This window comes from Phaethon lepturus, unplaced genomic scaffold, assembly GCF_000687285.1.
Source record: "Phaethon lepturus isolate BGI_N335 unplaced genomic scaffold, ASM68728v1 scaffold39479, whole genome shotgun sequence".
NCBI lineage: Eukaryota > Metazoa > Chordata > Aves > Phaethontiformes > Phaethontidae > Phaethon > Phaethon lepturus.
In genome coordinates this window covers 46622-62390 of record NW_010564859.1, presented here as the reverse complement: position 1 = coordinate 62390, position 15769 = coordinate 46622, and the positions used below count along the sequence as shown (strand labels likewise).

Genomic DNA, 15769 nt, shown 5'->3' with positions numbered 1-15769 from the left:
CTGAAGACATGGAGAACTTTGAACTCATTTCAGTGGGCTTTGAACTGTGCCTATATGCCTCAGAAGAACTTCTTGTTGTATCTGTTGCTGTATCAGACTAAATTAGATAAACTCTGTATTCTTGGTAACCAAGAAAATTCTGCTAATTCCACTGAGATTCCTAAAAGTATGAAGAAATGGGGTTTGGACTGATTTTATTTCTGAAGAGTCCCTTTTTTGCACTTCCATATATTTGATTGTAGATGGCTCTTCGGTCTCGAAAGCATAATAAGGTCCAGTTATTAGAAGCTGAGTTTAGCAAAATTTGAAACTGCAAATAAGGTGGAGTGAGACTAATGAAGCATTGGAACAGTTTACTATAAAGTGTGCTGTAAATTCTCCATTACTTAGAGTCATTGAATCATGACTGGATGCCTTTTGAAAAGACGTGCTCTAGTTCAACCATGAATTTTTGGATTCGATGTTGGAATTACTGGGGGAAATCTACAGTCTAGTTATACAGGAATTAAACAAGGTGATAAAAATGAATCCTAGAAGCCTTGAGATCTATGCTTCTATAGGTACGTTTTCAATCAGAATATATTGGGATACTCTTAAGTAAAAATTATATTCAGCTATTGCTTGTTTACAAAGTTTTAGTGCCAAAAAATAATAAAAATTATTCTTCTATCAAAATATCAAAATATAATCAATATTCTGCAATAATAGTGATCAGATGATGGTAGAGGCGAGGAACATAATGTAGCCTAGTCATTAAGGACAGACACTCTTTAGTTTCCAGTGTGAATTTTTCTTCAGAACTATGAATTCAGCTATTAATTAAGAGTTGGAAGAATTATGTCTTATCATTTATGTCTTACCACTGAAGTTAAAACTTTGTCACTGGTTTCAAAAGGAAACCTGAAGAAACTTACTGTGGCAAGGACATTTTTCATACTGAACCTGCTAAACTCAAGATGTGCATTAAGCCTCCTGAGAACAGACTGCTTTGCATGGCCTTTTAGCTTGATCTTGAAACCGAAAGGGACTGTCTTTGTTCAAAAAGGCTTCAGAAAAGTACGTAGAGTTCTGGGAACAAATTTCCACACCACGTCTTTCATCATCACGTTATGGAAAACAAAATGTTACGGGGCAGAAATGAAGGGAGAGAGTTGAGAGGGAGCTCAAAGATGGTGGCTGTTCAAAGGTACCACAACGAAACACATACTACGTTCTTCACAAAAATAACCACAAAGACATGATCCTTCATCCTGTGTCTTGTGGAAATATAGAACAGTCTTGTATTTAAAATTGCATATTTAAAACAGAATGACAGTACATCTCTTGATATTATCTCAGAGAAAATTGATTTCAACTATTCCACACTGTCATAATCTGCTAGACAGAAAGGGGATACCATTTGAATTTTTCACAACCCCAGTAATAAAACTGTCTGTGATATCATCAGACAAACTTTTTTTAAAAACTTTTAATTGCAACTAGCAGTGAGAAAAATTTTACAAATATTTGACCAGGACCCTTCAATACCAAGCTTGAACATGAACCACTTTTGTGATTAAAAGTGAGAAAAATTCAATACATTAGTATCTCAAGCATGTTAGCCATGCCACCATAAGGTGCAGAATTCAATTTTGGTGGTGTAGTCTTATTTAGTTAAAGGGATTTCCCGTTTTGATGTGCTTTTTTATTTTCCTGTTATCATGCTAGCATGTGTCCTGTATTTTTTTCCTGTAAATGCCCCTCGGTCACAGAGCAAGATACTGGGATTCAGCTATTCCATTGGTCAAGTGTCAGATAAGTAAACCTTACTTGCTATTATATTTTCTAAGCAAGAAATTAGGTAAAACAGAGGGCACATGTTAAAAACTGGGCAGATGACCATATTGCTTCTAAAGCTTTGGAGAAGATTCCCAGGTTGCTCTGGTAGGCAGGTCAGCCTTCATTATCCACTTCTGGCTAACCAGAATTTCCTATAAAGCAGTTCACTGTAATTTTCCCAACGAGAAAGTCCCTCCTAGCTTACCCTAAAACCTATTTGTCTACGTAATGTGGATATCCCAGATAGATACCTTTTTGAAGGACAGGAGTCTGTTTTGAACCAGCATCTTCATAGTTCCTAGTAAAAAGTTAATTTATTTTAAGTACTAGAAGACACATAACAGTAGTTAAAGCTGTCTCAGCCTCAGTTTTGGCTAGCTAAACTAATGTAATTGTCACTTACTGGTGAAAAGACTAAATGATGAGCTTAATTTCTTCTAATTATGTCTAGATGGAACTTGATTCTTAATGGTTTCCTTTTTTTATGTCTTCTAACTAAAACACTAATGTCTGGAAAACAGGGCTTACTGCCATGTCAAACTAACAATTATGATTTAAGTCAGATGCTACACAAACTTGCTCTATATGTCTTTGATGTTGCATCTCAATCCTGACAGACAAATTGTGAAATGTAGAATGTGGACAAGTTTTTATTTGGGACAAAGTCTCCATAAAGCATTACAGTTAATCCCTGCCTACCTTTACTAATGAAAGTTATTCTGCAATTTAGGAACTGTTGTTTAAAACCATCATCCTTCTGCTTATATTATCTCTCTCCCTACCCCATGCATACTTCACTATGTCTGTTCATGGCTTTGGAAACAACAGCCTACATTAGAGTCATGTGCATTATTTGGGGCATTTTGGAAAGAATCCTGAGGTTTTGGTACTCAGGACTGTAGAGGCTTGCTTTTTTCACTGTTCTGTGTAAACTCCCCTGTTCTAATTACAATTCATGGTATTGATTATAGTTGAGAAGCAAGAGACTATGTAATCTAGTGGTTAGGACACCAATCTGTGCTTCTGGGTTGCATTCCTGGTCAAGTACTGTAAACTGTGTGAGAAGATCACTCTGGGTACTCTGAATTTCTTTTCCTTCTCATCACTGCTCGTTCTGCTTATTTAATTTTCTATCTGCCCAAGTCAGGAATACTTCTTACTGTGTGCATGTAGAATTCCCACCAAAGCAGGAACCTTCAGCAGCACCCATCTGTGCTTGCCAGCTAATGTAAACACAAATGACATGTTTACCTGAAAGAAACTTTGCATTTTTTGCTGTAAGGACTGTGATTCTTGCAGTGGGTTAAACTGTGCACAGGTGAGAACAGAAAGCTGGCAAGTACAGACCTGCCCTGTATCAGTCTCATGCATTTAGGATTAGATTAATATTTATCAACTTGTTGAAATTTCAATATCAATATACAGTGGGGTGGCTGTTGGTACCGAATCAGGCTGAATCAGTCTGAGGGATTCCTGATATTGGTCAATATATGCTATGAGTGTGAAGCTAGCAACATAGTGAACACTTGGTGTGTGCTGGAAGCTACGCATATAACCACTACCGCTAATCTACACTTGAAATAAGACATAAGTGTTTCCAGGCATTTACTGAACGAGCAGTGCTTAAAAGTTGTCTTCCTGCACCTGCAAGCAACCTAAATCTGTACCTTTGAAATTTAGAAGGTATTCTGAGGGATGTTATCTTCAGAAAGAAGGCACTTATGGCTATTCAAACATCAGCACTGTAAGCTATCTCATTGTTTATTTCTTCTTCTGGAGACATCCAGCTAATGTGTTTATTCCATAACACAGTAACTTCTCAGGCTTTATTGCCAAAACCCCAACTGCCCTGTTCCCAGCTGCCAAAACCTCTAACTTTCACCCTTACAGCTTTCACAGTGTTAGATAAATTAAAGTAAAATAAACTGAAGTGAAAATAAAAATAACACAAGAAATTGTTATGCTAAATACGTTCTCATGCTCATTCAAAAAAGCCTTCCCTCTGTCTTTCCAGAAAAGTATGAAAACGAAGTGGCTTTGCAACAGCATTTAGCACAAGTTGCCATAGAATTATATAATTTTGATTTTAGCGAATAAGTATAAATCTGTTTCTGATGTGGAAGAGCGAGTTGCAATACTGGCTTTTAGATTCGTGCTTGCTTTATAGATGTAGTTGTTATAAATGTAACTGTACTACGCTTAGTAATGAATTCCAGCACTATAGCCTACAGGAGATGTTCTGACTCTGACTACATATGTGCATATGGGAGAGTGTTGTGCTTTCTCTCTCAAGGTCTTAAGCACAGACCTAAAGAGGCAAGACGAGCTTCTCGTATGGGCTGGGAATGAATATGGGCTAAGCCATACTTGCTTTTCTGTTGATGAACAAAACTAAAAGAAAAGCTAAGACAAAGGTATTTAGAGTGTTGATAAAATTGCTCGTTCCAAGAAGTAGGTTGTGCATTAAAATTAATTTAGTAAAAGAAAGAAGACTTTATTCGGTGATAATTTGCAATATTTGTGTTGAAAATGTATTGAATACAATAGCATGACGAGTGACATATCCTTTCTTGGTGCTGCAGGGAAAGTGTTTGTACTTGAGTCCAAGAACAACTCTCAGGGTCTGGATTTAGCTGAAGCTGAGAAAGCTTGTGTTGACCTGAGTGCTCGCTTAGCAACTGCAGAAGAACTGAAAAGGGCTGTTCTGGACTGTTCTTTCGCTGGCTGTACCACGGGATGGCTCGCCGGTGGCTCCACCGGGTAAGGACAATAGCATAACCCTTCCTGAGAAGTATGAATGACAGCTGTCAAGCAAGTTTTCCTCCTTGACTGAGAATATTACTGAAAAACACTGGCCGCCACTGAAGCACCATGACATATAGCTAAATATGCCACTGTCCCCACTAAATCAATTTTGTACAGCCAATATCGCAGGGACACAAATATTTATCAGTCTCGGATCACATATTTCACAGATCTGAAGTGATTTCCTCTTTCCTTCTGAGTTATGTCGTTGTGGTTCCTTTCCACCTGGCCTATAGAGGGATGCTGAGCCCTAAAGGAGCTTGCAGGCTGTGGACACTGAGCTCAGTTTGCTGAGCTTCTCGTGGAAACCGCATACCTGTCTCAGGTATTTACACGCGTCTGAAGAGGCGATAGGCATGTTCAAATAAGTATGACTTGAGGTGTGCTTAGGTATGACAATGCACATGTGGTAGAGAGTTTGTTGAGAAAGGTCACCAAGGGGCTGGTACTGTCACTCGATGTGCTGAATGGTGTTATTTGAGGTAGCTCAGGTGACTGGACATGGCACTAGGCTGAGCTTTGCCTCGCGTTACAGATAGTGTTGCCAGATGTGGCGGCCGGTCACAGCCTCTCCAGGAAGCATCATTGCCTCTGTAGACGCCAGTTCAAAGCAGGAACGTAAAAGCATCCCGTGGTGGGAACTGCTTCCCTCTGTCGATCAGGAGGCTGAAGTCAGCCTTCATGAGTATTCCAAATGTCCAAATGAACTTTCAGTGAAATTAAAGATTTTGAGAACGCATGTCCGTGTAGGTGCCAGCTGCGTGCCAGGAGCAGTGCGGCCCTGTCACCACGCCGCTCTGCCTTGGCTGATGAGGGATTGCTGAATTCAAGCTAACTCATTCCAGTCTTGCACAGGTCTAGCTATGTGGCACTGCACTGGGCCAAGCACCCACATCACAACTGCCCAATCACTTCCAAAATGAAAGTCTTCACAGCACGCCTCAGCTACAGGCAGACAGGTTTCATATTTGACAAAGAGACCAAATCACAGAAAATTCAATTTAAAAAAAAGCGATATGGAGGCGCTGAGGGTTGACATAAATGTCTTGTGTCAGTGAAGCTGGGACCATGCAGGAATTGCCCAGAGGGAGCATGAGTGGCTCCGAAGCCCCTTCTGTCTTGAATCTTTCCTTCAGCAGGCTTACCTGCCACAGCCTTAACATAATATGTATATTCATTCCCTTGAAGTGCTTTACAAAGTTCTTACGAGTTATGTAACCTACCGTCACTATTCAACAGTGATAAAGTTTTGTTTTATCGTGATAATTTTGTCCAAGATCCCAAACTTTAGTGTATTACTGGATTCTGTGACAGCTATAAGTTATTTAAGTAAGCATTGGTGTTTGTGTATTTTTAGTGATAAAGTTTCCAAAGGACAGTAAATTGCTACTATGAATGAAAGTGATATATAAACAACTTCAAGCAAAAGTAACTAGTTCCAGTGATCCTTTTTTTTTCCAGGTGAAAAATTGTTTGAAAATGTATTTGTGTCTACTTTTGGTCATTTAAAAAAATCCAGAAATCCCTCAGGATATAAGACAGTGATCTAAACCGTAAAAATTTTTTTCCTAAGCTAGTTGCTGAGATGTTGTGGAAGCTGAAGAGCCAGAGAAACTATCCATCTCTAAGATGTGCATGGCAAGTTTGTCGTACAGGTTCTTTTATACAGCCTCTGTATTATGGAAGTATGGAGCGTTGATGGGTAGGAGAAGAAGCAGTCCCTTTTTTATCTAAGCAATACCACTAGTTAATCCTGAGACATCCCCAATTAATTACTGCAGGCACTGGAGCTACAACTATTAATAGACCATTTGTGGACCTATCCCTGAATATCTTCAATAACAAAACTGGATACAGTGATAGTACTGAACGCATCACACCATGATGATGTGAGAAAATACACATCATCATACCATTGGGAAGGAAAGGAAGGTTTTTCATCCCTTCCAATTTTCCATACTCCATTCCTCCAGTAAACCTGTCCTTAATATGGAAGTCTCTAAACTATTTATCAAGAAGGACATTGTGGGGCACATCAGCATGCCATTGCTGTGCAGTCACCGCATCTGGCCTTCACTGGAGAGCTTCATCAGAGAGAATAGTTCTTCAGGGCTGGAATGTGATATTCTTGTCTCTGGGACTATTTTACTCATGGCTGGGCAAGCACCAGAATGTATGTTACTTGGTTTGCTGAAATGGGTATTTTTGACTCTGGGGATAAACAGGAAAAATATAATGCCTAAAAAGGCTATACTGGTTTCACTGTTAGTTAATGCAGCTCTGGAGAAGGAAATAAGCAGACGAGTGCAAAGTATGCAAATGAGACCAAGTTACTCAAGCTGGACAAGCTCAAGTAGAATGTAAAAGTTTTCAGAGGGATTTAGATGAATGGGCAAAATGATGACAAATGTAGTTCAATGATAATACATGAGGAGGAATATGCAATCTACTTGAAAATATCTTACAGGGTTCTGATTTACCTGTGTCAGCCCAGGAAAGACATGAGGACATCGCTATGGACAGCACAAAGAAAACCTCTGTCATACTGCAGCTGTAGGACAAATAAACAAACAAGTTCTAGAGTTCTTATGGAATAGAAAAATATATACATACATATACACACACACATACAGGTCAGTGTAACAACCTCCTTTGGAGTATTATACGTACTACTGTTACAACATCTTAAGAAAGGTACCAAAACAGGCTCAAAAAAGGGAATAATAATTATTAAAAGCATGGAAAAGCTATTAAGAAGAGACTTGAAATATTTTACTAAATTTATAAGTTAATTAAAAAAAAGTATCTGTGGGTATCTATTCAATACTTTGGGCATTTCCTTGATAAACAGAAACATGAAAGCAAGGATAAAGGATAGCTGGCAAATAGAAAAAACTCAATCCACACTCTCCTCAACTAATTTAACAAGGACAAGGGAAAACAGGCTTCACAGCATGCTCGGAAAGTTACAGAAGTAGGGAAAATTATTTCAGAAATAAAGAACTCTTCACTGTTTTTCATCTTGATGGACATCCACATCTTCGAATGTGATGGCATGGCTCAGGGCGAGAAGTGACCTCCCCACGTTTGCCAGGTCCAAAACCGTTCAGGACTATAGGTTGGCTCTAAAACCTTGGATTCCTCCCAGCAGCTGACTGGCGTACAGTGCAGATCACAGAGCTTTATTCTAATATTCTCCGATATCCTCTTGGACCATGTACATCAGAAAGGAGATGAATAGGAGGGAACATGATGAAAGAAGTTCCTAATTTCAGGAAGAATGCAGTTTGTTTTATTTATTTCGTGCCTGGAAACTATCCCAATCTTTCCCCCAAGGAAAAATGGACTAGACATTGGCAGTAGAAGTAAACACAAACTATGTGAGTGAACTCATTGTAGTGTTGCAGATTTTCTGGCACACTTCAGTCCTCCTTCCACCATGTAGACTTAAAACTGAACATGAGCTCTACCAGAGATGTAAGGACTTTTTCACCTTGAGATCAATTTTCCAAGTTTTGTACAAGTCAGTTACTTGTTCACTTCTGATGGCTATTTTATGGTCTTAGTGAATAATTACAATCCCACTCCTAGTAAATATTACCCATCACTTTTGACTGTTGAGTCATTATTATTTTTACGGCCAAGTCAGGGCCTGGAAACCTGTGGGAGTTTCTCCTGTTATGACTGAGGCACATCACTGAGTCAGCATGAGTGTGTTTGTACTGCCCACTCTCTGGGCCATACTTCTTATATGGGCAAAGAGGAGAATTTGGTCTGAAGAACTGGCCCTCTTTGAGTAACTCTCAATTTTCTGATGACCCATATGTAAGTATGCAAAGATTTTGAGATTATAACGGGACATCCTTTGTTGGATCCAACCAGGTCATTGCAGGCCAACTGCCCAACTCACTCTCCAATCTGCTTCTTACTGACCCGCTGCAGTGACTGTTGCTTCCTCAGCTGTGCTGGTAGAAGTGCTCATCTCTTGTCTACTGTAAGCCAGAAGTGAGCAGGGTGGGCAACCAGCTACTAGTTAGGGTGTTAAAAACAATCATTCTGCAGAGAGTGATGCCGGTGGAAGAAGATGCCAGTCTGCTGGGTGGAGATGTTTGCCGTGTGTTCTCTAACCCACCGCAGTCCCTGCAAACTGGGTTAGTCCAAGCAGCAGATCTCGACAAATACGCTTCACTTCAGCTGATGTAGGATGGAAATTGCTCAAATAGTTCCCTGCCAGCAAATCCAAAGAGACGATAAACTTGGTAGTGTTGTGGTTTGAGCAGAACCTCTTTCACAAGCATAAGGGGATGTTTTTGTCTTCCACTTTCAGTTGTTCAGACCAACCCAACGCAGAGTTCAGGGCTGTCGCTGGCAGGTCCGAGGGCTTGGAAACTTTTAGAGAAGAGCCAGTGACAAGTACATAGGGGTAAAAGGATAAGCGGTAACTTCTCCCAGCAGATCAGAAGTAAACCATTTACAAGGCAGTCCTGAAATGTGTAACTTATAAAGCATTACGCATTGTTACATTTCAGGAAATGAAATGTAGTTAGGCCGGTCTCATTTGTCAGATGAGCCCTAATAGCTATTTATACTAAAATGACACTCTTACGACTTATTTGCATGTCAGACAAGTGAGTCAGTAAAACAAGCAAGCGATCTGCCAGAATATAAATGAAACAAGGTGGCAGAGTTCTTGGAAGGCCTTTCGCTGCTATCTTTTGAATTCAGATGTCTTACTGGAAAACCCTGTGTCAAGCCCTCCAGTGCTGAGCAGTGTGTTCTGTAGGGTCTTATTTTAATTTCTGGCATTTTTGAAATTGGGAAAGGAACATGACACAATTTTTCTTGTGATCAGCCCTGTGCACAGAATAGTGGAAGGCGGCTTTTTATTTTAGAAATTGTAAATATCCTCAACAGCTTCTATTAAGATATTCATAGCAAATTTACCCATTTCCATCACTTTTATAGGACTGAAAAGCTGGAGTTGTCCTATTCCCTATCCTGTTCCGTATTTGTCTACAAAAGAGTGAAGCCATGTATCCCTTCTATAAGGGCTTTGGAGCTCTGCATAGACCTTCTATTCTATAACAGACCTCCTACAGGGCTGCCAACCTGTTACTTTGCACGAAATTGCCCTGGGCTGGTTCCTACCCAGTCCCTGGAGGATTTATCTCAGAGGGAATAACTCTGCAGTGAGCAAGCACAGTCCATTAGAATAAGCCTTGCTGTGGGAGTCAGAAGACTGGGGTTCTTTTCTTGGCTGACCACAGACCAGATGTTTGCTGCTAGGAAAATTACTTCATCTCTATTTTTCCTTCCTTTTGTTAGCTCTTTGGGTTTTGCGCTGACTCCTATTGAATGCTTCTACAGTGTCAGACACAACAGGGCCCTCACTGCAGATGACACCACTGGGAAATGTAATAATGAGACTCAGAAATGGCATTTCACAAGACTACCTACTTCTTTCTCTGCCTACTGCGTGGGACTTGCCCAGCACCTGGCAGTAGGGTAATAGCAGCACATTTCTTGGGGGGAAAAAAAGCAATACCCGAGGAATGAAATAAGGGTCAATTGCTAACCCAGGCCAGTCCTCTCATCTGGATGTGTAGACCCTTGGACTTGCGGGCCCTGTGAAATCTATACAGGCGTACACGTCCACGTGCTTATTTGCAGAGATTTAGTCCTAATGATATGTCAGTTTGGCAAGCTCTCTGTTTTATTTCAAGGCTGTGCTCTGCTGCCTGATGATAATGCAAATGGGTGTGCTCCCAGATGTCTGTATGACAGACCCAGGTGGGTCAGTTAATTCCCTTTGAGAGAAAAATCCAGACATAGCTGACAGGACATGGTCCAATTCAAAATATTAAAATTGGTCATGAAACTGTCTGAGGAGGTCTTGCACTCTGAAATGCCTTCATGTCACAAACTCTAGTCCCACAGCCCACAGCTGGTGTCATGCTTTCCTAGAAGATGACTTTATCCTCTTATTGTTTCTTGTCAATCATCTCAGAAAGTCTCATACAGATCAAAAACAAAGTAGTTGTGTTTCAGGAATATAGATTTCTACATGAAGCTCAGTCAAGAGACTTGAGTACGAGAGACAGGTACGGACACGGCCGGTTTACTCCAAGGAAGGGTATCACTGAGCAGTGTGGACATGAGCCACTTTGCATCAGCTTTTTTCTTGGCACAACCTGGGAAGACAGCATGGGCAAAGTATGACAGCCACAGTTCTTGTAAAACAGACAATCCAATAATTGAAGGATTTTTTAGAAAATGTACTTTTTCAGGAAAAGCATCATACAAAAGAAAATACATTTTTGATGTATTTTCTAGGAGAAGCACCCAAAGTACTATCTGCTAAAACATAGCATGACAAGTCCTCAGAGTAGCCATTTATTTAGCGGGGACTTGCACCTTTAAATTGTATTTTTACTGGGAGTTTTTTTTAACAAAGTTTGAGGGCTTTAGCAAAACCTTAACAAACTTTGGCACAAAAGGTAGGGGTATGCTAGTGAATTTAGTTAATGCCAGAAGGTTAGAACTCATTGTTAAGACCAAGGAAAATCACAATACTGAACAGGAAGGTAAGCCTGACTTCAGAGATGGAGTAGTAGAAATGGGGTGGAATATAACAGTATTATGTGAAAACTAATGGGAATTTCTGCCTTAACCCAGCAGTTCAGCTGGAAAAGGCAGAGCAGGAGAAAGAGCTGGGTGTATTCACAGAACACAGGATGGCAGTGAGCCTGCCATAAGATAAAATAACCCACATAAAATTTGTGAAAAAAGGAAATGCAGTCCTCCTAAAAGATACCCAGCAGCTCTTCCAGGATTGAGAGGGCAGTACTGAAGGGCTTGAGCCACTGGTGAGACATCACCTGCAACAGTGCCATGTAATTCTTGGCATCCAAGCTCAGAAGGGATAAACTCAGACTAGGATCAGTCCAAGAAAGCACCTCTCTTATCAGAAGTGATTAAAGGTGATCAGTTTGTTTAGCCTAGCAAAATGAAGGCAGAAGGGGGATCTGCTTACCTTCAGCAAATGAACAAAAGCTACTGATACCAGGATTTTAACTTGCCAGTTAGTTCTAATGGGGTTGATTTTCTAATTTTCAAAAGGACTCCACATATTTTCCCTTATTTTACAATCTCTGTAATGTTCAGTACTATCTGAAAGCCTTTTGTCTGAGAATTGAGCTTCTTTGCAAATGGATTTGCACTCAGCAAATATTTTTTTTTTTTTTTTTAAACCCTTTGGTAAATGATCAATAACATCTGTTATGAAAGCCATGGATTAAACCAGAGCCCATAAAATGAAATTGGGTAAAACCGACTTTCTAGTGACACTTGACATGTCTTTGAGCACTTAGCTAGTCCAGGACAGGAAGCAACACAATTCTCCTCTACATGCACTAAGAATGCTTAAATTATATGTACATAGCTGTATTATAGTAAAATGGCTATATAAAATCTTTCATACTAGGCTACAGTATGAAAATCTGCATGAATGGGCCATACTTATTTAATGAACAGAGGCCTTACTATTTCAGTAGTCATATGTACAGTTTTAAGCACAAAAGACTGCATTTTGGTATATATTTTTAAGAACCTAAAGGATATTGGGTCTGCTTTGGTAAGACCTCCTTTTGACATTTCCAGTGGCAGTATTGCTGTTGGAATGTCTTCATGTCACACTTAGCAGCTGCTTTCTTTGGGTCACATCCAGACAAAATTAGCCTCTATAGTTCCCAGTCAATGGACTTTCCAAAGCCCACCTGTGCTCCCTTTCATGACTTTTCAGGGAAATTTTCTTCCCTTTGGTAATCGTGAACATGTCATTTATATTTTATTCCTCATCAGAGCCAGCTTTATAATTTGCAGTTTCCCAAACTACAGAAGGGAAAGACTAAGAATAAAAATCCTCCAGTTTGGCTTCCAGACTACTGATTTTTTTTTTTCTCTCACCTAGTTGCTGAAACACAAGTGGTAAAGCTGACCCATGAAAAAAATTAGCACAGGATGTTAAAGATTTATCTTGACTAAGAAAAGCAATGACATTTTAAACTTTCTAATTAGGGGAAGGTTTGTTATGTCATGTTATGAACCAGACTTCCACAGTGCCTCAGCTAACGCATCGTTGATGATGTTCTGAGTTGAATATATTCAAGTTCAATATATGCAAGTTCATACTACTATGAATAAATGTCATAAGAATGTTCTGACTCAGTTCAGTGAATTTATTGACTAAGACTAGAAAACTTACAATCAACTGGCAGATAAAGTAGCAACTACAAAATATCCCAGTCCCACCCACTGGTTTCTGTGCTGATGGATCACGCTATGTCATATAAACTCAGCTGTTAACTCCATATGTTTTAACTTGGGTTTACTGAAAAATTTTCAAGTATTACAAACTTGCTATGTAATTATCTTAGAAAGTAGAAGTACCAGTGGATGCTACTATAAACAAAATTTAAAATTTATATATAAATATTATGTGTTTATTATATATATCTTTACTATATATATAGTATATATACAATATGTAAAATTAAGTATCATTACTATGGCTCAAGTATATCATTGTGATATATTTAATAATACATATTACATAATGGCATATTATGGCATATTGCGAAATAAATACCATTTATACCAGCTTTTCTGCTATTTTCTTCTTTGAACAGAGGGATTAGAAGAAGTGCAAAATATACCAATTACTCCTCGGTTACATGATAGATTAGAAAAAAATTTAACCAGTGCAAAAATAAGTAGAAGGCTTCTCATACCTTATTGTGCTAAATATTAAATTTTCTCCTCATGTGTGCACATGATAAATGCAATATCCAAGTCATGGCACAGGAAAACAGTGATTAGCTTGGCCAACCTCTGATCTTTCTTTCACGGTAGGTACAGAGGAAGGACTGTTAATTGTTCTTAGTTGAATCAAGCGTATTGTACAGCAGAAATTAAGCTGAGTCTCAACATAGTACAGAGTCTTTGTGGTCTCTTGTTTTCTCACATGAGAGGAGAAGAGGCATCATGAAGCATGTTGTTCTTCTAGGCTGGGTAGCAGTGGACTGAGAAGATTCTCAGCAGTTTTTGTCTTCCCTTGTCAAGAAACCACAGGAGACACCATCAGGCACCCTCCCACTTTCCATCAGAGAGCAGGGGCTGTTGTCAACACCACTAAAACCCCTCCTTTCCCAACTATATTTTTAGCTTACTGATAGTATATGATACTTACACAGTCTGTAGCAATAGTATGTGTAATTGATTTTTATGCTGTGATTATCTGTTCATGGCCATGTAAGAGTAATTTTCAAGGACGCATGGATGTTTCAAGGAGATGTGTATTAAATATAAAGGATTATTACGGATGATTTGCAATCTGAACTCAGTATGTTTCTTCTGAGCATGTCTATTTTCATGAGAGATAACTCCATAGAAGGAAAAATAAAATGGCATCAGTTTCTTAAATACAAGGTACAAAATCATGCAGTACACTGCTCTAAGCATCATATTACAACGTATGCTAAGACGAGTAATGAGCAAGTCTGCTTAAGTTCAATAATTACATGAAAGTAGATAGAAAATAGAATTAAAGTTCCCTGAATAACTACATTCTTCTAAATGGTTGGGTAGGTGGATGTATCCCTAAAAAAGTATGTTTGTGGCATTCTCTCAACCATGATGCATGCCCCAGTACAACAATTCAAAATAGTAAAGAAATGAACTAGGCAACACATTTCCACAACCTCGCAGCAGGGTGCTGGAAAGAGTAGGAAAAATGTATGATTTTTTGTTCCTTATTTCAGCGTGGCGATGCTGCTGCTGAAGAAATTTTAAAATATCTTGAATTTTGAATTGATAGCCATTTTTCAGTCCTCAGATGAAAAACACAACAAACTTAAAAGCATCAAAACCTACCTTTTAGAACTGAGACAAAAGTCACAAAAGAACAAAGATAAATACCTATGTATTTAATCTAATAATTATAGATTAAAACCCAGCATTTTAGGATTTCAGGAAACATATATCCACCCTCAAGAACTCAGAGAAAAGAGACTATTATTCTATATTTTTAGTCATACCTGGAGTCCTATGAATTGCAGAGAGACTATTGCTACGCAAAAGGCATTGCAGGTCTGGTCGTCAGACCCACTACTGAGAAATGCTGAGCACTCTTGAAGCTCCCTTCAGCAGCAGTAATAACAGCTTGCTGAAGATGCTTAAAGCTTGCAGGGTTGAGCTCGTGGTCGGAAACTACTGACAGAGAAAGAGGAATGGGAGAGATCAAATAGGGTTTTTTTCCCCTTCTATTTTTTGTATGTGTACAAGACATAATTTCTTTCATCTCAGAAGAATTACACTAGAATGTTTGCAGTTTTAATCGTAACAATTGACAAAATTCCAAATTAAGTCCTAAGTAGAAGATTAACCAAGGTCTAGGCTGTTGTAGGAAAAAAAGAAATAGACAGGAGAGCAGTTTTTAAACTTCATGTGGGAAAAAAGTTTAGTAATACATTTAAAAATCATGTCATTTAAGGCCTTTCTTTATGTATAATGTTAAAACTATATGCAAGATACACTTTTGTAAGTTTGGTCTCATTGGATAGCAGCTAAGAAATGCTCTTAAAATAAATAAATCAATCGTCATAGAATCATAGAATAGTTTGAGTTGGAAGGGATCTTTAAAGGTCATCTAGCCCAATCCCCCTGCAATGAGCAGAGACATCTTCAGTCAATATATTCTATCACAGGATCACACAGAATCACAGAATCATTAAGGCTGGAAAAGACCTTTAAGATCATCAAGTCCAACCATCAATCCAAAACCACCATGCCCACTAAACCATGTGCTGGAGTGCCCCATCCACACGATCAACTACAAACTTGTAATTCATTGTACAATACTTGGAAAAAAAGTAAGAAAAACTTGCTCTTCAAATACACAATCTTACATTTGAGCCAGGTATCCTGTTTGGGACATGATCTGAATATACCAAGGATGTGTCACCCACAGTTAACTTTTTAGCCTACTGAAGAAATTATAAAGAAATTACAGTGCCTTGGACAGAAGCAAAATATACTGTCTAGAAATTGGAATTAGAAATCAGAAAATTCAAGATAAGATTTTCAAAAG

The 15769-nt window shown here is 38.9% G+C and overlaps 1 protein-coding gene across 1 annotated transcript in view; it reads left to right on the top strand.

The window, feature by feature from the left end:
* The window catches only part of SUSD5 (sushi domain containing 5), a 41538-nt gene that overhangs the window by 3988 nt on the left and 21781 nt on the right, over nt 1–15769 (top strand). The window contains exon 2 of the mRNA XM_010295003.1: nt 4401–4578. Within this exon, the coding sequence (XP_010293305.1) occupies nt 4401–4578 (178 nt within the window). The remainder of the gene's footprint in view (nt 1–4400; nt 4579–15769) is intronic.